The sequence below is a fragment of the Macaca nemestrina genome, chromosome 18, assembly GCF_043159975.1.
Source record: "Macaca nemestrina isolate mMacNem1 chromosome 18, mMacNem.hap1, whole genome shotgun sequence".
NCBI classification, from domain to species: Eukaryota; Metazoa; Chordata; class Mammalia; order Primates; family Cercopithecidae; genus Macaca; species Macaca nemestrina.
In genome coordinates this window covers 71,587,909-71,615,256 of record NC_092142.1, presented here as the reverse complement: position 1 = coordinate 71,615,256, position 27,348 = coordinate 71,587,909, and the positions used below count along the sequence as shown (strand labels likewise).

At 42.9% G+C, this 27,348-nt stretch overlaps 2 protein-coding genes across 3 annotated transcripts in view; both read right to left on the bottom strand.

Moving 5' to 3' along the window:
* Positions 1-27,348, bottom strand: part of LOC105491316 (adaptor related protein complex 1 subunit gamma 1) — a 91,062-nt gene that overhangs the window by 48,765 nt on the left and 14,949 nt on the right. The window contains exons 1-2 of one of the 2 annotated variants that reach the window (XM_071084878.1): positions 20,000-20,112; positions 14,415-14,618 (exon numbers count right to left, since the gene is read on the bottom strand). In XM_071084878.1, the coding sequence (XP_070940979.1) occupies positions 14,415-14,615 (201 nt within the window). In that variant the 5' untranslated portion in view covers positions 14,616-14,618; positions 20,000-20,112. Of the gene's footprint in view, positions 1-14,414; positions 14,619-19,999; positions 20,113-27,348 lie in introns of those variants that run through there. The other variant, XM_011757612.3, reaches the window with a different exon arrangement.
* Positions 1,370-6,565, bottom strand: LOC139359951 (parathymosin). Its single transcript, XM_071085158.1, is given in 1 exon segment — positions 1,370-6,565. A coding segment is annotated over 1 exon segment (402 nt). The 5' UTR covers positions 1,772-6,565.

Below are 27,348 nucleotides of genomic sequence, written 5' to 3'. Positions count from 1 at the left end.
CTAAAGCAGTATTCAAAGGGCGAACACAAGACAGACTAACAAAGAAGAGTTTTAAAAACCATGATCCCCTTTAGAATCATACATCCCAAGGAAAGGGGCTCAAATGGAGACCTGTGTAACAGGAAGTTAAAATCATGTGAGACTACTTTCCATTACGAATTTATCTACTAAATTCGAAAGTGAAATTGAGGAAAGTGAAACAGTTCCACAGAGTTGTTTCAAGCTATTTAAAAATTGCTTTCTCAATGTACCTGCACTAAAAACATCTAAAGTTAGCTGAATACTATCACGAGCATTTCAAAGAAGTCTCCAAGGAAAATAACCAGGATCAAAAAGGAAAACATAAATGCCTTGTGAAATTGAAAAGATTATGTAAGTAACAAACTTTCCCTTTCTTCTTCACATTCAATTAAAATTTAAAAAGCAATTTCTGAAACAGAAGTTGATGAAAGTCATCTTTACAATGTAAACAGAAAATTTACTAAGGTGAATGAGAAAATCAGAAGCTAAAATATTATCAAACAAATCTTACTCTTTTTCAAACTGGTTTTTCAAGCTTCTCATTTCATAATTCTGTAAATATTTTAGTAGTGAAAGCAAATGTTCCAAGAATCAGATATCAGAGTTTTCATCATACTCATTCAATCCTACTTCTGACAAACTCCAAGCATTGCACAAATGAATTATCCAAAAACATTTTATTAGGAATAGGACATACTCTTAGGCATTAATACTACTTTGTGGTTTTAGGGTCAAGTGTTTTTTGTTTGTTTTTAAGGATGACCATTTCTTTATTAAACTATACAAAAAAGGCAGCTGGTAGCAGTGGCTCATGCCTGTAATGCCAGCACTTTGGGAGGCCGAGGCGGGTGGATCACCTGAGATTAGGAGTTCGAGACCAGCCTGGCCAACATGGTGAAACCCCGTTTCTACTAAAAATACAAAAATCAGCCAGGTGTGGTGGTGGGTGCCTGTAATCCCAGCTACTTGGGAGGCTGAGGCAGGAGAATCATTTGAAATTGGAAGGCAGAGGTTGAAGTGAGCTGAGATCATGCCACTGTACTCCAGTCTAGGCAAAAGAGCCAAACTCTGTTTATAATTTTAAAAAAAACTATACAAGAAAGGGAGGGGAGGGGGGCAGCTGTGGGGTTTGGTCCCACCCCCAGACTGGCGCTGTCTGAAAGGAGGGAATCTGAGGGAGATCCCAGGCAGCTGATAGGGATGGGGCAGGACATGAGGCTAGGGATGCAGAGGTTAGGCAGGAGGGAGGCAAGAAGAAAACAAAGAGACAGGAGCAACTGGGGCCAGCTGGGGAGCTCAGATGGAGCAGGTGAGGAGGTGGAACAATGGCAGAGTGAGGATGGAGGGGTCAGTGTCTGGAGAGGTGGAAATGAGAAAGCTGGGTAGAAAGAAGAGGGTGGGGGCTCTGGTGCAGGGCCCAGAGCAGGGAGCCAGGTGAAGAGTGGCTGGACTTGTCTGCTCCCACCCAACCTCCAGACCCAGAGAGGCCTCCCATCCCCAGCCTGTTGTGGCAGGGGCTCATGCCAATGCCCCATTCTGTCTTCTGCTGCTATGGATCCGGTTCATCCTCTTCTTCAGCAGCTCTCTTAAGCTCGGGCCCTTCATCATCATCATCTTCCTCTTTGGGCCCGTTCTCCTCCTCCTCCACCACTTCCTTCTTTCACTCTTTCTGGCTCGCCTTCTCCTCCACCTTCTCCTTCATGTCCTTGGTGCCCAATTCAGCCACTGCCTCCACACTTTTCTCCAACATGGTGTTGGGACTGGGGCTGGCAGGGAGCTAGGGTCCCAGGACCAAGACAGAGGGGCCCTGGACAGTGGAGGGTGACTGAGGCTGGAACCTGGCATTGTGGCAGCAGCAGCAGTGGCTGCTCAGTCGGGTCAAGTTTTAAGATAGACACACTAAGTCATCAGTGACTGATGAATACAAGCTGTTGTTTTTTGTGACATTTGTTTAAGACATACCTAAACTTTGCACCCTCTCTCTGTGTGCAGCAGGCATAGAGAAGAGGGGGAAACACAAAACCACCAACCAAAAAAAACAAGCAAAAAACCAAAAAAAAACCCTTACCTAAAACCTAAACAGCAAAAAGAAAAACTAAAAGTTAAAGGGGCAAGCATTATTTCAATATTCCCCCATTTATACAGGGACTCTGCTTCACAAACAAGCATTTGCTTTTTGAAGGTGACAAATCTAAGGGAAAACGTAAGGTTATATGACTGGAAATAGCATCTGATATATACACTCCAGTGATGGATTAACTCTGATCACACTTTATACTTAAGTGGCCAGCAACAGTGCTGAGAATATACCATGTTTAATCTTTAAGAATGTTATCAAGGCCGGGCACAGTGGCTCACACCTGTAATCCTAGCACTTTGTGAGGCCAAGGCGGGTGGATTGCCTGAGCTCAGGAGTTCTAGACCAGCCTGGGCAACACGGTGAAACCTTGTCTCTACTAAAATACAAAAAATTAGCCAGGCGTGGCGGTGTGCGCCTGTAATTCCAGCTACCTGGGAGGCTGAGGAAGGAGAATCACTTGAAACCGGGAGGCAGAGGTTGCAGTGAGCTGAGATCGTACCACTGCCCTCCAGCCAGGGCGACAAAGCGAGACTCTGTCTCAAAAAAAATGTTATCAGTTTTCAAATGTTGAAAAAGAAAGATAAAGGTTAGGGGGAAAAAGTACAATGGGGGAGATGCACGCAAAAGGAGGGCATCCATTTTTCCACAGCAATCTCCAAATCTCCAAAAGCAAAACTCCACACTGTTGCATGAGTTAAAGAACAGAAGGAAAAGCCGGGCGCGGTGGCTCACGCCTGTAATCCCAGCACTTTGGAAGGCCGAGACCGGCGGATCACAAGGTCAGGAGATCGAGACCACGGTGAAACCCCGTCCCTACTAAAAAAAATACAAAAAATTAGCCGGGCGCGGTAGTGGGCTCCTGTAGTCCCAGCTACTCAGGAGGCTGAGGCAGGAGAATGGCGTGAACCCGGGAGGCGAAGCTCGCAGTGAGCCGAGATCGCGCCACTGCACTCCAGCTTGGGGGACACAGCGAGACTCCATCTCAAAAAAAAAAAAAAAAAAAAAGAACAGAAAGAAAAAAGTAATCAATTACATGCATCTGCCCCTTAGGTAACAATCTCAAATATTTCAGTGGAGTACTACTACTCCACTTAAAGCTACTTGAAAAACCCACCTGAAACATATCTAACCACAACTGTAGCAGACACTTTAAGACCAGAGTAAACAGTCCAGCTTTTATATCCACACTCCACACAATTAACGGAAAACTTTTACTTCACAGCAGAAGCATTCTAGTCAGAGATTAGCAACAAGCCTAAGAGATTGAAGTTTGCAGCTCCCTTTGTAACAAATACAGTGCCTGAAGAAGTGGTTCCCAAACTTAACTGGTCAGAACAGGTAGGAGAGTTTTGAAAACTATGGGTCACCGCCCCTGCCCCACCCCTGCCGATATTATGATGGAGTAAATTTGATGTAGACATCAACAATTTAATTTTTACAAAATTTTTCTAGATGACTCTCTTTTTTGGGGGGTAGGAGGGACAGTGTCACTCTGTCACCCAGGCTGGAGTGCAGTGGTGCTATCTCAGCTCAATGCAACCTCCTCTGACTCTCGCGTTCAAGCAGTTCTCGTGCCTCAACCTCCCGGGTAGCTGGGACTACAGATGCGTGCCACCAACCCCAGCTAATTTTTGTGTTTTTATTATTGATGGGGTTTTGCCATGTTAACCAGGCTGGTCTCAAACTCCTGGCTTCAAGTGATCCGCCCACCCACAGTGCTAGGATTATAGGCATGAGCCACCATACCCAATCTATTTCTTTTTAATATTCAGAAATAACTGCCTGGTTTATACACACACATCTAAAATCACCATTTTTGAAAAGCAAGCTTGTTATAACTGCACTACCACTAGGTAGGCCTGGCAACATAAAATCTATATAGAGCAGAGTCTGTGTTTTCATTCTTCTGACAAAAAAACAAAAAAACAAAAACCTGACATTCCTAGTGAATCCAATTTTTTCTTTTGAGAAAATGATGAAATATTCCACTCAAAATACATAAAACTCACTTAACAGTCACTGACCCACCAAGCGGCTTTATCAAATCTTAACATTTCACCCTATTTATTTTAAAGTTTTTAACATTACAGATTCAACTGAAGCCCTCTGTGTACTGGGCCTCAATCTCATTTCTCAATCCCAGAAGTAATCAAAACCCCAAACTGCTGCTCATGACTGCCATGCCATATATTCTTACTGCACATGGAGAGACAGGTGGTTTTAAATGTTTTAAACTTTAAATAAATATCAAACTGTATTCCTGCTCTTTTCGCTCAACAGCTTTGAGTATTACTCACATCAAGACAAGATGTTCCAATTCAGTTAAAACTCATTGCTACATAGTATCCCACTTTTGAACATAAACTTACCTATTATCTGAGGACAAAGAGATTGTTTGCAATGTTTTACTATTAGAAACACTGCTGAAATGAATACTCTTATACATACATGTCTTTGTATACTGGACAATTTATCTACCTGGGGGGTAGTACCCCAGCATAGTACCAGCTTAAGTACTTTTTGTATACTGGACAGTTTATCTGGGTTATATACCTAAGGAGGATTGATCAAATTCAGATTTTTCAGGTTTTGCTTTGTTCTGTTGTAATCTCATTTTGCAAATATGCACCACTTAGAGCCAGTGGTATGAACTTTCATCAGGAGGCATATAATTATTTCTGGTAGTTGTCTCTCTTTTGTGACTTTAGCAGCACTGATGATCATCATGGGTTACAAAATCATTATATTCGAATTCTTTCCTTAATTTATTAGTTGGACTATAGCTCTAAGAAGAAACTTCTCTATATAGAAGAAAGGCCATACTATTGCTAAGGAAAGGTAATATAAATGTTTATTTCAATCAATTACAATTATTATCCTTTTTTTTTTTTTTTTTTTTTTTTGAGACGGAGTCTTGCTCTGTCACCCAGGCTGGAGTGCAGTGGCCGGATCTCAGCTCACTGCAAGCTCCGCCTCCCGGGTTTATGCCATTCTCCTGCCTCAGCCTCCCGAGTAGCTGGGACTACAGGCGCCCGCCACCTCGCCCGGCTATTTTTTTTGTATTTTTTAGTAGAGACGGGGTTTCACCGTGTTAGCCGGGATCGTCTCTCGATCTCCTGACCTCGTGATCCGCCCGTCTTGGCCTCCCAAAGTGCTGGGATTACAGGCTTGAGCCACCGCGCCCGGCCTATTATCCTTTTTTTATTGACAGAGTCTCACTGCCAACCAGGGACAGAGTGCAGTGGTGCGATCTCGCCTCACTACAACCTCCGCCTCCCAGGTACAAGCAATTCTCAAGTCTCAGCCTCTAGAATACCTGGGATTACAGGTATCTGCCACCATGCCTGACTAATTTTTGTATTTTTAGTAGAGATGGGGTTTCACCATGTTGGTCAGGCTGGTCTCGAACTCCTGAGCTCAAGCAATCTGCCTGCCTCAGCCTCATAAAAGACTGAGATTACAGGTGTTAGTCACCGCACCCCGCCTACCATCATTATTCTTTTTTTTTTTGAGATGGAGTCTCACTCTGTTGCCCAGGCTGGAGCGCAGTGGCGCAGTCTCAGCTCACTGCAACCTCCTCCACCTCCCAGGTTCAAGCGATTCTCCTGCCTCAGCCTCCTGAGTAGCTGGGATTAACAGGCACCTGCCACCACGCCCGGTTAATTATTATATTTTTTGTATTTTTAGTAGAGGCGGGGTTTCACCATGTTGGCCAGGATGTTATCGAACTCCTGACCTTGTGATCTGCCCGCCTCGGCCTCCCAAAGTGCTGGGATTACAGGCGTGAGCCATCATGCCCAGGCGATTATTCTTCTTACTAATGTTCAAAGTATCTCTTTTGGGGGTATGACAGCCTCTTCTGGTGACTACTGAAACCTTTTGACATGATCTTTGCAGTCTTCCCTGCTTTCTGGCATAGTAACATCGTTATTTTGTACATTTTCTTACCCTGGATTTGGGATCAGCCATCTTTCAAATGGGCTGAAAATAGTATTTGGAGACCACAATCTAGGCTTAAGGATAGCTCATTGCTATGGGTCTGGTTATTAATTCTGAGGCTTTTCAAGGCATAGTACCAGTTTAAGCACTTTTTTTTTAAGAAAAAATTCCTTAATGTGAAAAAGCGTGTCTACTAAACCCTATATGAATTACCCACATATTACTGTACAGCATTTGTTTACAGCTTTAACAAGAGTGGCTATTATCATCACTTATTTGCAATAATGTACTACCTGTACGGTGTAATAAGAAAATAAGAAAATGTATAAGGATGTCAAAGGAAAAAAACAGAACTGCCATTGTTTGCAGACAATAGTAGTACTGACTACATGGAAACAATGACGTCTACAGAGACTCTTAAAACCAAGTTCAATAATGTGGCAAAGTAGATAAATATTTTTAAAAATCAATTGTATCACTATAGATCTAAAACATAATTATGTAAATTTTTTTTTTTTTTTTTTTTTTTTTGAGACGGAGTCTCGCTCTGTCACCCAGGCTGGAGTACAGTGGCCAGATCTGGGCTCACTGCAAGCTCCGCCTCCCGAGTTCACACCATTCTCCTGCCTCAGCCTCCCGAGTAGCTGGGACTACAGGCGCCCACCACCTCTCCCAGCTAGTTTTTTGTATTTTTTTCAGTAGAGACGGGGTTTCACCGTGTTAGCCAGGATGGTCTCGATCTCCTGACCTCGTGATCCGCCCGTCTCAGCCTCCCAAAGTGCTGGAATTACAGGCTTGAGTCACCAAGCCCGGCCTTAAAATTTTAAAGGATACTATTTGCAACAGGAACAAGAGCTCTTAAGAACCTACAAATATATTTCTCCAAAGATGTGTAAGACTTAAAAATCCTGTGTTTTAAGGGAAATTTTTAAAAAATTTTTTTAAAAGATGTATAAGAATTTATGGAGAACATTGCAAAATTTAGAGAATCTAAAGAAGTGCAGTCCTATGCTACACAGATGGAAGGGAAGAATATCCTACACAGGTAATTGGGTATAGCAAGCAAGGTTGGAACTGGGGAAAAACAGAATCAGGCCCAGCCTGGAAGCAGCATACTACTGACATGTGGAAACGTAGATTTCCATCTCACAAATCTTATTATTTTTCTAAGAGAAATTAGGAATCCAGATTCCTATGGAAATTCTTTTTTGTTTTTACATTCTGGCAGAAACCATTTTAAATACCATACAAGACAAAGAAAGAGCCGGGCGCGGTGGCTCAAGCCTGTAATCCCAGCACTTTGGGAGGCCAAGACGGGCGGATCACGAGGTCAGGAGATCGAGACCATCCTGGCTAACACGGTGAAACCCCGTCTCTACTAAAAAAATACAAAAAACTAGCCGGGCGAGGTGGCGGGCGCCTGTAGTCCCAGCTACTCAGGAGGCTGAGACAGGAGAATGGCCCGAACCCGGGAGGCGGAGCTTGCAGTGAGCTGAGATCCGGCCACTGCACTCCAGCCTGGGCAACAGAGCGAGACTCCGTCTCAAAAAAAAAAAAAAAAAAAAAGACAAAGAAAGAACACATCTGTGGAAGAATCTGGCCCCGAGCCACCAGTTTTCTACTCCTGCAATCTACCTACTTCTTTAGATAATTCATTAATATTTCTGGGTTGTGCTTAACCCACACACAGAAAAAGGTTACACACACTACAGGAAATCTATGACCACTTTTGTTATAAAAATGCTGAGGATACTATCTCTTACATTATTAAGAGACTCCTAGACCAAAGGTCCATATAAAGAAATCTCTTAGAATTCAGTGCTTCAAAAAACATTGCTGTCCTTTAGGAAATGGTAAAATGCATAACATTTGAGGCTTTCTATATACAAAATGTGTCTAACACTTACTATCTTACTCTTCATAACAACACTACAAAGTAGGCATTAAGACTGTCCCCATTTTACAGATGAGGAAACTGAGACACAGAAAGGTTAAAGATCGTGCTCAAAGCCAGAACTCACATCCAGGCAGTCTGGTTCTCTGCAGTTTTGCTCTTCCATCTTGGCAATAACAACGACCTAACAGGTGACTGTCTCTTTTCTTGCCTTAGCTGTCATGCCAACAGCAACTACACAGGCCTTATGCTCTAAATGCTTCCTTTTTCCAACTCTCAATTTCTACTATTTTTTTCTCTTTAATGTAGATGCTGGTAGTTTATGACATCTCAAATCCTTTGTACAGCAAGGAAGGGCTAAGTTTTTGTTTTTGTTTTTGTTTTTTTTGAGACAGAGTCTTGCTCTGTCACCTAGACTGGAGTGTAATAGTATGATCTTGGCTCACTGCAACCTCCACCTTCCAGGTTCAAGCAATTCTCCTGCCTCAGCCTCCCGAGTAGCTGGGATTACAGCCGCCCACCACCACGCCTGGCTAATTTTTGTATTTTTAGTAGAGATGGAGTTTCCCCATGTTGGCCAGGATGGTATCAAACTCCTGACTTCAGGTGATCCCCCCACCTTGGCCTCCCAAAGTGCCGGGATTACAGGCATACGTCACTGTGTCCATCCTACCCTACCCCTTAAGTTTTACTGTAAAACTTAAGACTTATAAAATATAGCTACTAGAAATTTTTAAATTTCTAATGTGGCTTATATTTTATTTCTATCAGCATCATATTAGATACTGCAGTAAAAAGTTTTTAAAAAGGTAAAATTAGTTTTAATAATATTCTTTAATCAATATATCTAAAATATCATTTCAACATATGATCAACACAAAAATTATAATTAGGCATTTTACACTTGCTTTTCCACTAAAGTTTCAAAAAAAGTATGTACTTTACACTTACAGCACATCTCAATTTGTACATTTTCATCAGAAATAGCTGAACTAAAAACAAAAAAAAAGAAATAGCTGAACTGTATTTAGAGTTCATAAAATTTACTATTTATAAAGTAGACTCACATACCCAAGTTGTTTAAAACATATTTAAAAGTCTTCCAATAATAACTAGGCTAGGGGCCGGGCGCGGTGGCTCACGCCTGTAATCCCTGCACTTTGGGAGGCCGAGGCGGGCGGATCACGAGGTCAGGAAATCGAGACCATCCTGGCTAACAAGGTGAAACTCCGTCTCTACTAAAATACAAAAAAATTAGCCGGGCGCGGTGGCGGGCGCCTGTAGTCCCAGCTACTTCGGAGGCTGAGGCAGGAGAATGGCGCGAATCCGGGAGGCGGAGCTTGCAGTGAGCCGAGATCCCACCACTGCAATCCAGCCTGGGCAACAGAGTGAAGACTCTGCCTCAAAAAAAATAAATAAATAAATAACTAGGCTAGGTGCGGTGGCTCACACCTGTAATCCCAGCACTTTGGGAGGCTGAGACGGGTAGATCACTTGAGGTCAGGAGTTCAAGACTAGCCTGGCCAACATGGTGAAACCCCGTCTCTACCAAAAATACAAAAATTAGCTAATGTGGTGGCAGGTGCCTGTAGCACAGCTACTCAGGAGGCTGACAGGAGAATTGCTTGAACCTGGGTAGTGAAGGTTGCAATGAGCCGAGATCGTGCCACTGTACTTCAGCCTGGGCAACAAAGCAAGACCACATCTCAAAAAAAAAAAAAAAAAAATTTTCCAATAACTAAATCAAGTACCCAAAAAAACCTTATTTTCCTTTAGGATTCACCTGAGCTGAAACAGCCACATTCCAAGAGGTCAATAGCTACATGCAGCTACTGGTTACCAAAATAAACACTGCATCTAACAAATAAAATGCAATTAAAGAGTGGCTGCAGGCTGGGCGTGGTGGCTCATGCCTGTAATCCCAGCACTTTGGGAGGCCAAGGCAGGTGGATCACCTGAAGTCAGGAGTTTGAGACCAGCCTGGCCAACATGGTAAAACCCCGTCCCTACTAAAAATACAAATATTAGCCAGGCATGGTGGCAGGCGCCTGTAATCCCAGCTACTCAGGAGGCTGAGGCACGAGAGTAAGTTGAACCTGGGAGGCAGAGGATGCAGTGAGCCAAGATTGCACCATTGCACTCCAGCCTGGGGGACAAAAGTTAAACTCTGTCTCAAAAAAAAAAAAAGTGGGCCGGGCGTGGTGACTTACGCCTGTAATCCCAGCACTTTGGGAGGCCAAGGTGGGCAGATCACAAGGTCAGGAGATCCAGACCATCCTGGCTAACACGGTGAAACCCGTCTCTACTAAAAACACAAAAAAATTAGCCGGGCATGGTGGTGGGCGCCAGTAGTCCCAGCTACCAGGGAGGCTGAGGAAGGAGAATGGCATGAACCCGGGAGGTGGAGCTTGCAGTGAGCCGAGATCACACCACTGCAGTCCAGCCTGGGCAACACAGCGAGACTCCATCTCAAAAAAAAAAAAAACAAAAAGTGGCTGTTATTATACACTAGATGAAAACAGCACTGTGATTCATACATGCAGGTGACAAAACCTAGATATGAACCTTTCACAGGCGTATTATAAAGGTAATTCCAACGGGTGGGGTACCAAACTACTGATATGAACAAGATGGTGACTCATTTAAACAGAGGAAACAGAACAAGAAATTAAAATTATGATTCCTAGTCCCATTCAGAAAAATATTTTATGATAAAATTTTAGCAGTTTTCTTGAGCATTTACACTTTCTACCTAAGAATTAAATATTTTATCAAATTAAGTCCCCAAATACCCCAAAATGCCACTAACCTTAAAAGCACATTCTATTTAAACACATTAATGAATTTTAGAAAATATATAGAGATTTTTTTACAAAATGAAATATCTCCCAAAATCTTATATCTACTCTGATTCCAAATTCAAGAATTTGCCCTTAGTAACGGGACTGTGGCTCACACCTATAATCACAGCACTGTGGGAGGTTGAGGCCCGAGGACCACTTGAGCCCAGGAGTTTAACACCAGCCAGGGCAATGTGGCAGAATCCTTACTCTACAATTCTTTTATTTTTTTATTTTTTTGAGAATGAGTCTTACTCTGTCGCCAGGCTGGAGTGCAGTGGCACAATCTCAGCTCACTGCAACCTCCACCTCCCGGGTTCAAGCGGTTCTCCTGCCTCAGCCACCCGAGTAACTGGGACTATAGGTGCGTACCACCATGCCCAGCTAATTTTTGTATTTTTAGTAGAGACGGGGTTTCACCATGTTGACCAGGATAGTCTCAATCTCTTGACCTCGTGATCCGCCCACCTCCGTCTCCCAAAGTGCTGGGTTTATAGGCGTGAGCCACCACGCCCAGCCAAAAATTTTTTTTTTTTTAATTAGCTGGCCAAGCATGGTAGTGCACACCTATAATCTCAGTACTTTGAGACGCCAAGACACGTGGATTGCTTATGCACAAGAGTTCAAAATCAGCCTGAGCAACACAGCAAAGACCTGTCTCTACAAAAAAAACAAAAATTAGCCTAGTGTGGTTCCCAGAAGGTCGAGGCTGCAGTGAGCTGAGTAGAAAGTAAGCCTGTGGTGTCCACTGTACACTCCAGCCTGGGCAACAGAGTGAGACTCTGTCTCAAAAAATTAGCTGGGGAGCCGGGCGCAGTGGCTCACGCCTGTAATCCCAGCACTTTGGGAGGTCGAGGCGGGCGGATCATGAGGTCAGGAGATCGAGACCATCCTGGCTAACACTGTGAAACCCCGTCTCTACTGAAAAATACAAAAAATTAGCCGGGCGTGGTGGCGGGCGCCTGTAGTCCCAGCTACTCGGGAGGCTGAGGCAGGAGAACGGTGTGAACCTGGGAGACGGAGCTTGCAGTGAGCCGAGATCCCGCCACTGCAATCCAGTCTGAGGACAGAGCGAGACTCCGTCTCAAAAAAAAAAAAAAATTAGCTGGGGCTGGCGTGGTGGCTCACGCCTATAATCCCAGCACTTTAGGAGGCCGAGACAGACAGATAAGGAGGTCACAAATTCGAGACCAGCCTGGCCAATATGGTAATGCTCCATGTCTACAAAAAATACAAAAATCAGCCAGGTGTGGTGGCACATGCCTGTATTCCCAGCTACTGGGAGGCTGAGGCAGAAGAATCTTTCGAATCCGGTAGGAGGAGGTTGAAGTGAGCTGAGATCACGCCACTGGACTCCAGCCTGGGTGACAGAGCGAGACTCCATCTCAAAAAAAAAAATTAGCTAGGTGTGGTGCCACACACCTGCAGTCCCAGTGACTCGAGAGGCTGAAGTAGGAGGAGAGCTTGAGCCCAGCAGGTTGAGGCTACAGTGAGCCATCAGAGAGCCACAGACTGGGCCATAGAGCAAGACCCTGCCTCCAAAAAAAGAAAGAATATGCTCTTAAAGAACTTAATTGGGAATATATAAATGTACTGCTTACAAAATGTTAATAATGGTTATCGCTGAGGAATTAAGAGTCTTCCCCCTCACTAGACTTTTTTATAGCCCAATTTCTAATATATCAGATTTCTGTAAATCTAGCCTAATACGTAAAATCAATCAACAAGAACACATGGGCATCAATTTGCTTTATACTATGACACGTACTATATGGATAACCACCTGGATCAATTTTTGATGTGATAAAGCTTATAATTGAAACATCAGAGCTTCAGGGTTTAATTCTACTTCTAACACTGTATGAATGAAATATGAAATATATTTCAAAGAATGTATTATATTTTACAAACAATTCCTGTGAAAGAGAAGAATACTATTATGACACTAATTCTGTCCCAAACCAAATACGTGAATATATTGATGAACCGGCAGTTGCTTCTGCCTGGCCCCTTTTCTTTTGATCCAGTCCCCTTTCCTCTGACACTAACACATCAATTTTTCTTTGGGAAACTAATGGACTCCCACTGTCGATCATATATTTCTAAAGATGTTGACCCCACTCCAAACCCGAAGATGAGCACAAAATCCAAGTCAGTCTGGTAACATTAAATCCAGTACTTTTTTGCTTTAACTTGGGGGCAGGAGATCTCCTTCCACTGAAATTACTGACCTAAACAGAAAATAAGCTGCTGGCTATCTTTCCTGATAGTGTTGCACATTCTTTCTCTCAGTTTTGCAGTCTGTTCCTTAGAGAGACTATTTAGCATATAATACAATTCTTAAATTATTAAAATAAAATTTAATAGCATTAATATGAAATAAAAAATAACTGACTATTTCCTTTTCCGTGACTAAACTCCACTTATGACAATACAAACATGGAAAGAAGAAAGGACTTATCATTGAGACTATCATTCTCAAAACCCACACTGGACATATTAAATAGTAACCATTTGTGCATGGGAGACAATCAGCAGCCAGATCTGCTCAAGTTATAGCAATCAAGGCACAAAGTAATTAGAACAAAATAGACGCCACCAATTGGCAACCACCTAATTTCCTTAAAAACATATTGTGGGCCGGGCGCGGTGGCTCACGCCTGTAATCCCAGCACTTTGGGAGGCCGAGGTAGGTGGATCACCTGAGGCTGGGAGGTCAAGACCAGCCTGACCAACATGGAGAAACCCCGTCTCTACTAAAAATACAAAATTAGCCAGGCGCGGTGGCACGTGCCTGTAATTCCAGCTACTCGGGAGGCTGAGGCAGGAGAATCACTTGAACCCGGGAGGCGGAGGTTGCAGTGAGCCGAGATCGTGCCGTTGCACTCCAGTCTGGGCAAAAAGAGCGAAACAACTCCATCTCAAAAAAAAAAAAAAAAAAATACTGTGAACTTCTCCACATAACATTGTGCCCAGAGAAAATAATTAAGACGACGTTTAGCAAGCCTTTTTAAAAAAAAAAAAAAAAAAAGAAAGAAAGAAAGAAATGGGATTTTACTTTGTTGCCCAGGCTGGAGCACAGTGGTGCAATCACAGCTCACTGAGGCCTCGAAACTCGAAATCCTCTTGATTTAGCTTCCTGAGCAGCTGGGACTAAAGGCATGCTCTATTACACCAGGCTTTTTTCTTTTTTTTTTTTTTAAGAGCAGGGTCTCACTATGTTGCCCAGGCTGATCTCAAACTCCTGGTCTCAAGTGATTCTCCCACTTCAGTGTCCCAAGTAGCTGGGATTACAGGCACAAGCCACCATGCCCAGCAAGAAACATTTTCTTAAATATTCATTATAGTCCAGGCACTCTGGCTGAACAATCACATAATCCTGGTCAATCTTTAAGCAAGCTGGCTGTCACCATCAAAACATTCTCTCATCCGCATAATCAGACTCCCAATGGAAAGGATAATTGATGGCAGTATCATGCCTTTCTGGATCTGCAGCTTGTTCTCTCAATCTTACCCTCAGTTCCACAAAAATCAGACTACAAGGCTATCAAAAGCACCTCCCCACCAGAAAAAGATGGACAATCCCTGAGCAACAGTGTCAAAGAATACCCTTGCTACATGTAGTCTCAGCCCAGCCTACCTGTCCAAAGTGAGCAGGGTAGCCCAGCATGTGCATATACAGTAATTTTGCCACATTCCGACATCGGTATGTATTGTCTTCTTCTCTAAAAGATGACCGGATTGCAGCACATTCTTTCTGGATCATTTCTCGTTCTTCAGCTTGGGTTCGGGCTGTCCGGATGGTCCGGATCAGCTCCCGCAATCTGATGGGGGCTGGCATCCTCTGGATATGCAAAGACATTAAATAGAGATATTCACATTTTTTACTACCAAAACTATTCACACAACTTCACATTTAAACTTCTGACTAGTTTTTAAGAATTCAAGACTTCCCAAATCCAGCTCAGCTAAGCTAAACACAGCTTGCTAAGCTTCAGCAAAGCTATTACATACAGACCTCTCAACTCTGTACATTTCTGGAAAGGCTACAAACAAAAATGGTTAAGTATTACATTAAGCAAAATAAGACAAAAAATACACTAAATATGTAAAGTCCATCACTAATATCAAAATATCTCAGAAACGAATACAACTCAAATCTTTACTCAATCCTTAAAGTAATAAGGAAAGGTCTATGCCTAACCTTAAAAAAGATAGATATTTTCTGTTCAACTGCTGTTAAACACAACATAGCTCAACAAAAATAAATATGGTCACAATCATAGCTCAACTCAACAAAATATGAGAGATTGAGAAGACCAATTGTCAGATTAAAACACATTCGACAAACTGTAATCATCTCAGTACACTGCATATACTTTGAAAATGTGATGAGGAAAAAATAAACTAATCACAGAAAATAAGGCTATTAGTGCCATGAATATCTTTTAAAAGTAAAAAAAAAGTTAACAAAGGACATAAAACAGCCTAAATAATTAACAAACAAAAAACAACAACAACAACAAACAGAATGTGCACCATCTAATTTCAATAATTACTACAAAGCTATAGTAATCAGGGAAATGTGGAACTAACTGAATTTAAGAATATACTGAAGCAGGCCAGGCACGGTGGCTCACGCCTATAATCCCAGCATTTTGGGAGGCCGAGGCGGGTGGATCACCTGAGGTCAGGAGTTTGAGACCAGCCTGGCCAACATGGAGAAACCCCATCTCTACTAAAAATACAAAATTAGCCAGCCATGGTGGCACATGCCTGTAATCCCAGCTACTCAGGAGAATCGCCTGAATCCGGGAGGTGGAGGTTGCAGTGAGCCAAGATCGCACCATTGCACTCCAGCCTACGCAACAAGAGTGAAACTCCGTTTCAAAAAAAAAAAAAAAAAAGAATAGACTGAAACAAAACTAAAAGTTGAGGAATAAACCCATACAAATATGCACAAGTGATTTTTAACAAAGAGACCAGAGTTATTCAATAGGAGCAAGATAGTCTTTCAATGAATGGTGCTGGCAACTATATCTCTCCATGGGGCAAAAAAATTAACCTCAATCCTAACCGCACACAATACACAAAAATTAACTAAAAATGGATCACAAACCTAAAAGTTAAAGCTAAAACTAAAAATCTTCCAGAAGAAAACACAGAGGAAAATCTTTGCAAACAGGTTAAACAGAGAGACTTCGCACACAACCATGAAGTATAAAAGAAAAACTTGATAACTGGACTCTATCAAAGTCTAAAATTTTTGCTCTTCAAAAGACATCATTATGAAAATAAGGCACACCAGCTGGGCACAGTGGCTCATGCCTGTAATGCCAGCACTTTAGCAGGCTGAGCCAGGAGGATCACCTGAGGTCAGAAGTTTGAAACCAGCCTGGCCAACATGATGAAAACCTGTCTCTCCTAAAAACACAAAACTAGCCAGGTGTGGTGGCACATTACTGTAATCCCAGCTACTTGGGAGGCTGAGGCAGGAGAATCGCTTGAACCTGGGAGGTAGAGGTTGCAGTGAGTGAGGAAGGAAAGGAGGAAAGAAGGGGGGGAAGAGAGAGAGAGAGAGAAAAAGAGAAAGAAAGAAAAAAGAAAAAGAAAGAAGGAAGGAAGGAAGGAAGGAAGGAAGGAAGGAAGGAAGGAAGGAAGGAAGGAAGGAAGGAAGGAAGGAAGGAAGGAAGGAGAAAGGAAGAAAGGGCAAGCTACAGAAAGGGAGAAATATTCAATATACATATCTGTCAAAGGACTTGCATTCAGGGTATGTAACTTTTACAACTCAATAATAAGACAATCTTAATTAGAAAGTGGGTAAAAAGGCTGGGCATGGTGGCTCACGACAGTAATCCCAGCACTTTGGGAGGTCGAGGCTGGTGGATCACCTGAGGTCGGGAGTTCAAGACCAGCCTGACCAACATGGAGAAACCCTGTCTCTACTAAAAATACAAAAAATTAGCCAGGTATGGTGGCGCATGCCTGTAATCCCAGCTACTCTGGAGGCTGAGGCAGGAGAATCATCGCTTGCACCCCGGGAGGCAGAGGTTGTGGTGAGCCGAGATCGCACCATTGCACTCCAGCCTGAACAAGAAGAGCGAAACTCCGTCTCAAAAAAAAAAAAAAAAAAAAGTGGGTAAACAAAAAAAGGCTAAAATAATAGAACAAACACTTCTCGAAAAAACATACGACTGGTTGTAAGTACATGAAAAGATGCTTAATATCATTAGTTAGCAGGGAAAACCAAATTAAAACCATGATGACAGATCACTGCAGTTACAAAAAAAAAAAAAAGAAGAAAACCATAATGAGATACCACAAAAACGGCTACAATTAAAGACTTGCCATACCAAGACTTGGCAATGATATAGCACAACTGAACTTTCATAAAGTGCCCACGGGAATAAAAATGGTTCAACTACTTTAGAAAACAGTTTGGCAGATTTTTATGATGTTAAACATACACTTAGCATATAATTCAGCAACTCTACTCAATGTTTACCTAAGTATTTACCCATAAGTAATGAAAATATGTATCTTCACCAAAACTCGTATATAAAATGTTCACAGAAATTTAATTTATAACTGCCAAAAACTGAAAACAATCCAAATGTCCATAAACAGGTGAATGGATGATGGTATATCCATATAATGGAATATTTATTAGAAAAAAATAGAACCAGTTATACACAACATAAAAGAGTCTCAAACACATTCTAAGCTAACATTCGGCTAAGCAAAGGCAGCAGGCACAATATAGTACATATTATATGATTCCATTTACGTGAAATTCTAGGACAAAGCTAATCCACAGTGATGGAAAAAACATCACTGTGTGGCTGGGCGCAGTGGCTCACGCCTGTAATCCCAGCACTTTGGGAGGCCGAGGCTGGTGGATCACCCAAGGTCAGGAGTTCGAGACCAGCCTGGCCAACATGGTGAAACCCCCGTCTCTACTAAAAATTTAAAAAAAATAAAAAAATAGCTAGGCGTGGTGGCGCACATCTGTAATCCCAGATACTCCAGAGGCTGAGGCACGAGAATCGCTTGAACCCGGCGGCAGAGGCTGACAGTGAGCTGAGACCGTGCCACAGCACTCCAGCCTGGGTGACAGAACAAGACTCTGTTCCCAATTAAAAAACAAACAAACAAAAAACACATCACTGTGTATCATGTGTAGTCAACAATGTTGACTAAGAACATTTTAAACGATAGTAAAATTGATGAAGATATCATTACGATCCTTTTCAGTACTTATTACCTGTAGAATCCTTAAGTCAATGATTCTCAATGTTTTTCTAACCCAACACACCAGGAGGACATCCCAGTCAGTATAGCATTAATCCTCAAAGTAGGGATTAGAGCATTATAGATTTAGAAAAACTCCCTAGGTACTGATACGCTCCTCCAAGAGGAGCCATACTGTCTCCTTTAAGGTTGTGTGTCTTAAACTACTATATAAAGCTATCTGAATAGTGTTGTTTCTGTTACTTTTTAATAAAAATACTCAAAGGACTAGCGTTTGAAGTTTATAAAATACTTTTACATTTATTATCTCATTTGTTCCTTCAGACTATCTTGAAGTTAAGAGTAGAGATCACTGGCCGAGTGCGGTGGCTCACACCTGTAATCCCAGCACTTTGGGAGGCCGAGGCGGGTGGATCACTTGAGGTCAGGAGTTCAAGGCCAGCCTGGCCCACATGGTGAAACCCCATCTCTACTAAACATACAAAAACAGTTAGCTGGGCGTAGTGGCATGCGCCTGTACTCCCAGCTACTCGAGAGGCTGAAGCAGAACTGCTTGAACCCAGGAGGTGGGGGTTGCAGTGAGCGGAGATCACGCCACTACACTCCAGCCCGGCTGACAGAGTAAGGCTCCGTTTAAAAAAAAAAAAAGAGTAGAGATCATTATCCCCATTTTTCCCACGAAGAAACTTCATTTCAAAGCAATTATGCAACTTCCTCAAGATCACAAAGGTAATAAGGGACAGAGCTAACCTAACACCTGACCAGGTCTTAAAACTCCAAGGCTGAAGTTCTCCCAACATTATAAAAATGTACAATACGTTTACAGAGGAAATTATATGATTGCTTGGGTTTTAAAATACTCAAGGAAAAAAAAAATACTGAGGAAAGAGAGAGGAGACAGTGATACAGTTTGGATACTTGCTCCTGCCCGTATTTCATGTTGAATTGTAATCCCCAATGCTGGACGTGGGGCCTGGTGGGAAATGTTTGGATCATTGGGGTGGGATCCCTCATGAATGGCTTGGCCCATTCCCTCATTGATAAGCAAGCTCTCACTCTGAGTTCACATGAGACATGGTCATTTAAACGTTTGTGGCACCATAAGCCATCACCTTGTCAATAAGTGACCTCTCACTCTGAGTTCATATGAAGTATGTGGCACCATCTCCCCCCCTCAACTCTCTCTCTCTTGCTCCTGCTTTCGCCACGTGAAGTGCCTGTGTCCGCTTTGCCTTCTGCCAAGAGTAAAGAAGAGGCCTCCCCAGAAACAGATGCCGGCACTATGCTTCCTGTAAAGCCTGAAGAACCATGAGCCAAGTAAATCTCTTTTCTTACAAGTTACCCAGTCTGAGGTATTCCTTTATAGCAGTGCACGAATGGCCTAATACAGGCCAGGCGCAGTGGCTCACGCCTGTAATCCCAGCACTTTGGGAGGCCAAGGCAGGCAGATCACCTGAGGTCGGGAGTTCGAGACCACCATGACCAACATGGAGAAACCCCGTCTCTACTAAAAACACAAAATGAGCCAGGAGTGGTGGCGCATGCCTATAATCTCAGCTACTCGGGAGGATGAGGCAGAAGAATCACTTGAACTCGGAAGGCGGAGGCTGCGGTGAGCCAAGATCACACCATTGCACTCCAGCCTGGGCAACAAGAGCGAAACTCCATCTCAGAAAAAAAAGAAGAAGAAAATAACTTCTCTACCGAGGCCTCAACGATCCTACGAACTAAACGAAAAGACCATTGGAAAAAAGCTTAAATCTAGACCTAAAACATGTAGACAAATGAGAAAACAATCATAAGAGTTTTAAGCCAGCTGAGAGAAAAACAAGTTATCTAGAGTAAATTCCCAGCTATCACTCACAGAATCACAGAAATACAGTTCTTGCCACTAGCTTTTTATGGAGGAAATTGAGGATACAGGCTTTAACTACTTTGTACAAGGTCACAGAGTTAGTTACTGGCCTGACTCACCTTTGGTGACGCCCCAATTCAGTCCTCTTCTTCCAATAATACGCTGCTTCTAGCTTAGAGAAAAGCAGTAATTTTTTCTTTGAATTTTGATAGCTTACTACTATTTGATTTATCACCAGAAAATACCTTAAATAGGCATGGATGAAAAACAAAAGTTAACATACAGTAAAGAAGCAAGCATTGAGGCTAGGCACGGTGGCTCATGCTCACTTTGGGAGGCCAAGGTGGGCGGATCATTTGAGGTCAGAAACTCGAGACCAGCCTGGTTAACAAAACCCCATCTCTACTAAAAATGCAAAAATTTGCCGAGCGTGGTGGCACGTGCCTGTGATCCCAGCTACTCGGGAGGCTGAGGAAGGAGAAGTGCCTGAATCCGGGAGGCGGAGGTTACAGTGAGCAGAGATCATGCCACTACACTCCAGCCTGGACGACAGAGACTCCGTCTCAAAAAAAGAAAAAAATTAAGCATTGAAAAAACATTTTAAGATCAAAGTTCTGGTTCTAGGAAAGATGGAACATGCACACTCCACCTTGTCTCTCCCTTTGGATGCAACTATAAATCCTAGACAAAATGTATGCCACAGCTTCTTGAGGACTCTGAAAAGTAAGTAACAGAAAGTGGGCTGGAGAAAAAAAATCATCATTTTTCCTCTAGTATTGCTGTCAAGCTGGAACCCAACAGCAGCCCAAAACCAAGAAGTACTCACTGGGTGCAGAGAGAAAGAGCTCAAAGAAAAAAACATTTCTGGTACAAGGAGCAGGAAAAGAAAGATCAAGGACAACAGAAGTTCTCTGCTTGGACCTTTATTCCCCCAACCACTTCCATCCCCCCACCCCACCCCTAGGCAATACTGCAATACCCATGGCTGTAGCAGAACAGCAATAACAGTGACAGACAGGTAGACACTAAAAACTGGAGAAGGAGACCTCTTTTCTCTGATCAATGGAGCTTAATCCCAATAACATGGGACAAGTCACTCTCCTTTCTCTTCTCTATCCACCCACTGATTGATAAGAGAGAATTCACCAAAAACAACAACAACAAATCCTCGTTGTGAATGTATGTAACAATAGAGCTAAAAATACATAAAACAAAAATAGATATAAAAGGAAAAAAAAACAAATACCGAATTATAGTTAGAAGACTTCAACATGCCTCCCTCTATAATCGACAGAACTAGTAGACAGAGTATCAGCAAGAATACGAAGACCTGAAGACCAGCATCAACTAAATGTATCTAACATTAACTAACAAAACTATCATTTATAGAATACCCCAACCAACAAGAACAGAACACGGCCAGGAGCAGCAGCTCATGTCTGTGTAACCCAAGCACTTTCGGAGGCCGAGGTGGGCAGATCGTTTGAGTTCAGGAGTTCAAGACCAGCCTAGGCAACAAGGCAAAACCCAGTCTCTACCAAAAACACAAAAATTACGCCAGGCACAGTGGCTCACGCCTGTAATCCCAGCAGTTTGGAAGACCGAGGCGGGCAGACCTCTTGAGGCCAAGGGTTCGAGACCAGTCTGGCCAACACGGTAAAACCCTGTCTCCACTAAAAATACAAAAATTAGCTGAGTGTGGTGGCGCATGCCTGCAGTCCCAGCTACTTAGGAGGTGAGGCATGAGAATTGCTTGAATCACTTGAACCCATGAGGTGGAGGATGCAGTAAGCCGAGATGCACTCCAGCATGGGCAACAGAACGAGACTCTGTCTCAAAAATAAATAAATTTTAAAAACACAAAAATTAAAGGCCAGGCGCAGTGGCTCATGCCTGTAATCCCAGCACTTTGGGAGGCCAAGGCAGGTGGATCATCTGAGGTCAGGAGTTTGAGACCAGCCTGACCAACATGGTGAAACCCTGTCTCTACTAAAAATACAAAAATTAGCCAAGCATGGTAGCAGGCACCTATTAATCCCAGCTACTCGGGAGGCTGAGGCAGGAGAATCACTTGAATCCTTGGGGCAGAAGTTGCAGTCAGCCGAGATCGTGCCACTTCATTCTAGCCTGGGTGAAAGAGCAAGACAACACCACAAAAGAAAAAAAGAAAAAGAAAAGATACTCAACTACATTAGGCATTAGAAAAATGCAAATTAATATCAAAATAAGAATCTCTTGACACCTATTAGACTGGCTAAATATCAACTGTTGGGAGGATGCAGAGCAACTGGAACTCTCAAACATTCCCGGTGTGGATGCAAAATGATAATGCCACCCTAGAAGACTGTTTGGCAGCTGATTATGGACTAAAACATACACATAGCATATGTCCCAGTAATCGGAAGTTACCCTAGAGAAATGAAAGTTTATGTTCACACAAACTGTACATAAACTGTTTAGAGAAGTTCTGTTCATAATTGCCAAAAACTGTAACAAAATGTGGTAAATCTATAAAATGGAATACTATGTAGCAATAAAAAGGAGTAAACTATTACTACACACCATAACATACACAGTTCTAAGCATTATGCTGAAATAAAGTCTCAAATGGTTACGTATTGAGTGATTCCATTTATATGATATTCTTGAAAAGATAAAATTATAGCAATGGAGAACAGATCAGTGGTTGCCAGTAGTTAAGAGTTGGGGGATAGCTAAAAAGGGACAGTAAGAATTTTTCTGAGACAATAAACTATATCCTAATTGTGGTGATGTTTACATAAACCTATACATGAATTAAAACTCACAGAACCAGGCCAGGCGTGACGGCTCATGACTGTAATCCCAGCACTTTGGGAGCCCAAGGTGGGCAGATTGCTTGAGCCCAGAAGTTCAAGATCATTTTGGGCAACATAGCAAAAAACTGTCTCTACAAAAAAATACAAAAATTAGATGGGCGTGGTGGCACACACCTGTAGTCTCAGCTACTTGGGATACTGAAGCAGGAGGATTGCCTGAGCCTGGAAGGCAAGATTGCAGTGAGCCAAGATCACACCACTGCAATCCAGCCTGGGCAACAGAGCAAGAGCAAGACTGTCTCAAAGAAACAAAAAACAGGCCGGGCGCGGTGGCTCAAGCCTGTAATCCCAGCACTTTGGGAGGCCGAGACGGGTGGATCACGAGGTCAGGAGATCGAGACCATCCTGGCTAACACGGTGAAACCCCGTCTCTACTAAAAAATACAAAAAACTAGCCGGGCGCGGTGGCGGGCGCCTGTAGTCCCAGCTACTCGGGAGGCTGAGGCAGAAGAATGGCGTAAACCCGGGAGGCGGAGCTTGCAGTGAGCTGAGATCTGGCCACTGCACTCCAGCCTGGGCGGCAGAGCGAGACTCTGTCTCAAAAAAAAAAAAAAAAAAAAAAAAAGAAACAAAAAACAAAAAAAAAAGAAACAAAAAAACAAAAACAAAATCCTCAGAGAACTATAAAACAGCAAACCAGAAGAGTCAATTTTACCATATGTTAACTTTAAAGAGTTTATTTTAAAGTAAACAAAAAAGGCCTTGAGCTAAACAATTAAGACCTATTTGATCAGTTATAGAATATATACCTGAGAAAATCACTAATTGTTCTAACCTGCTTAAAGGCATATTTAACCACTCTAGTAACAAAACATTATTGTAAAATCTTGTGAAGAATGTTGTATATAGTCTGAGCAACAAAGGGAAACTCTGTCTTTACAAATAATAAAAAAAAGTTAGCCAAACATAGTGGCACACGACTACTATCCCAGCCACTTGGGAGACTGAGGCAGGAGGATAGCCTGAGCCCTGGAGGTTGAGGCTGCAGTAAGTTGTGACACTGCATCCTGGGTGACAGTGAGACCCAGTCTCAAAAAAAAAAAAAAGTTGTGTGTAATGGATGTATTAAGATATGGTCATACGGCTGGGCCTATAAAAGCTAACACTGAACTCTTTTTTTTTTTTTTTTTTTTTTTTTTTTGACAGTTTCGCTTGTTGCCCAGGCTGGAGTGCAATGGCACGATCTCACTCACTGCAACCTCCATCTCCTGGGTTCAAGCACTTCTCCCACCTCAGCCTCCCGAGTAGCTGGTATTACAGGCATGCGCCACCATCCTTGGCTAATTTTTGTATTTTTAGTAGAGAGGGGATTTCACCATGTTACATGGTCAGGTTGGTCTCGAACTCCTGACTTCAGGTGATCCACCCGCCTTGGCTTCCCAAAGTGCTGGGATTACAGGTGTGAGCCACCGCGCCAGGCCAACACTAAACTTTTTTTTTTTTTTTTTTTTTGAGACGGAGTCTTGCTTTGTCGCCCAGGCTGGAGTGCAGTGGCCGGATCTCAGCTCACTGCAAGCTCCGCCTCCCGGGTTTACGCCATTCTCCTGCCTCAGCCTCCCGAGTAGCTGGGACTACAGGCGCCCACCACCTCACCCGGCTAGTTTTTTGTATTTTTAGTAGAGACGGGGTTTCACCATATTAGCCAGGATGGTCTCGATCTCCTGACCTCGTGATCCGCCCGTCTCGGCCTCCCAAAGTGCTGGGATTACAGGCTTGAGCCACCGCGCCCGGCCTAAACTCTTATACAAGGGATGGCTGAAGGTAGTCTCCCTCAAAGATGAAGTCATTTTCGGAGTCAGTAAAATAGAGACGGGAACTATGGGACGTGGAAGGCTAGAAAAGGTTCTATTAATCCGAACCATAAAGGTGTCAAGATGTCTAGACAGGAGTTTCTGTATGGCAGGTTGAAAGACGGCGCCCTCCAAACACAGGCAGGTTAAAAAAGCCACCTGTTAAGCTATGTCCCTTTTGGCATTCTAAACTGGTAAAATCAGACTGAAAGAGAAGACAACGCTTCACATATGTGGAGAAGGGCAAGGACAAATCTTCAGGAACTTTTACTTATTTCCACCCCTAGATATATAAGAAAGTCTATTCTGAAAATATCAGCCTTTTCCAACCCTGAAAAACAAAGAAATGTGAGTCCTTATTTTGGCCAAAGCACTGAAAGGAAGGAGGCACACGACAGGAACCAAGCATTGGAAGTAACAGGAAGTTAAAGAATTACAAGTGAGGAGGCTGGGTACAGTGGTTCACACCTGTAATCCTAGCACTTTGGGAGCATGGGGCGGGGGGTGGATCACCTGAGGTCAAGAGTTCGAGACCAGCCTGGCCAACATGGCAAAACCCTATCTCTACTAAAGATACAAAAAATAGCCAGGCATGGTGGCACACGCCTGTGATCCCAGCTACTACAGAGGCTGAGGCAGGAGAATCGTTTTAACCCGGGAAGTGGAGATTGCAGTGAGCCAAGATCGCACCACTGCCCTCCAGCCTGGGCGACAGAGCGAGACTCTGTCAAAAAAAAAAAGAATTACAAGTATTACAAGTGAGGCTGGGCACAGTGGCTCACACCTGTAATCACAGCACTTTGGGAGACAGACGCAAGCAGATCGCTTGAGCCCAAGAGTTCAATAATAGCCTGGGCGACATGCCAAAACCCTGTCTCTACAAAACATCAACAAAATGAACCAGGCATGGTGGCATGCATGCACCTGTGGTCCCAGCTACTTGGGAGGCTGAGGTGGGAGGATGACCTGAGCCTAGGAGTGAGGCTGCAGTGAGCTGAGATCGGGCCACTGTACTCCAGCCTGGGCAATGGCACAAGAGCCTGTCTCAAAAACACAAAAAGCAAACAAACAAAATAAATAACAATAATAAACTCTAACCTTTTTTAAAAAAGTGCTGAACACAGTAATGAAACTATACAGAACATAGCTGAGAATCCAAAAACACATTTTTATTATCTCAGGCAGCCAATATAGAGACTGACACATCAACACACTAAAACATCTACTTTACTCCAAATAGAGGTCCTCATTCAGCCTGTTCTGGAATAGAAGCTACAAATCAGGAAACTGTAAGGGAAAGAGGGGAGGAGGGTGGACCCAGGAGATAGAAACTGCTTTAGAAAAGGACACTTATGATAGTTAAAATGTCACCCAACACCAAGGGAAGAAACAAAAGCAGTAACAAAAACAAACAAATTAAAAAAAACCTATATACAGCAGAAACAAGCATTTTTAAAACAGTCTGGAGCTACTTAGTGTGTATTCAAAAAGTAGCCAACTCCCACTAAGGTCCTAAGAGCACCAATAAATTATAAATAGTACCACAATGTAGTTTTTGTTGTTGTTCTTTGCTTTCTTTTTGGGACAGGGTCTCACTGTGCCATCCAGGCTGGAGTGCAGTGGCGGGATCTCGGCTCACTGCAATCTCTGCCTCCTTGGTTCAAGCGATCCTCCCATCTCAGCTCCCCAAGTAGTTGTGACTATAGGCGCAAGCCACCACACCAGGCTATTTTTTTTATCTTTTGTAGAGATGAGGTTTTATTATGTTGCCCAGGCTGGTCTCAAACTCCTGAGCTCAAGTGATCCGTCCCCCTTGGCCTCCCAAAGTCCTGGGATTACAGGCGTGAGCAACCACACTTGGCCCATAATGTGGTTTTACAAAAAGACCTTGATTCTCCAAGAAGTGGTTAAAATAAGATTAACATTTAACATTCAATGCATAGGGGAAAAAAACGTGAATACAAAATTATATCTGTATTATAACCAAGTTCTAAAAATTTTAAAGTTCAGACACCATCTGCCCTTACTAACTACCTGACCCATCAAAGACAGAGAAAGGTGTGTTAAACTCTACCACTATGATTGTGTTTCTCTCAATTTCTCCATTTATATATAACCACTTACATTTAGTATGTCAATGGTTTCATTCTACGCTTAAGTGTTCCATATTTTATATTATTATGGCTTGTACACTCTAACAAAATAAAGTGTCCCTATTTGTCCTGTTTTTTTTTTTTTTTTTGAGACGGAGTCTCGCTCTGTTGCCCAGGCTGGAGTGCAGAGGCCAGATCTCAGCTCACTGCAAGCTCCGCCTCCCGGGTTTACGCCATTCTCCTGCCTCAGCCTCCCAAGTAGCTGGGACTACAGGTGCCCACCACCTCGCCCGGCTAGATTTTTGTATTTTTTTTGTAGAGATGGGGTTTCACCGTGTTAGCCAGGATGGTCTCGATCTCCTGACCTTGTGATCCGCCCGTCTCGGCCTCCCAAAGTGCTGGGATTACAGGCTTGAGCCACCGCGCCCAGCCCTGTCCTGTTTTTTTAAAGCAAATAATAAAAACATCTCTTAAAACAAGGATGGAAAGGGAACACAAAAATACTAAAAGTCTGACTTAAGGGACACGGATTATAGATTAACGTGTTTCAGTGTTCATTAACAGTTATATGATAAATAATGACAAAAACAGAGGAAAAAAGGAAACATAAAATTCATTTTAGAAAAATTTCTACCCAAAATGGTTAAGCAAAATTGGGTTTTGAAGCTTAAACTAAATAAGATTACTTTACATGCCCAAGGAATCAAAATTATAAACAAACTAAAGG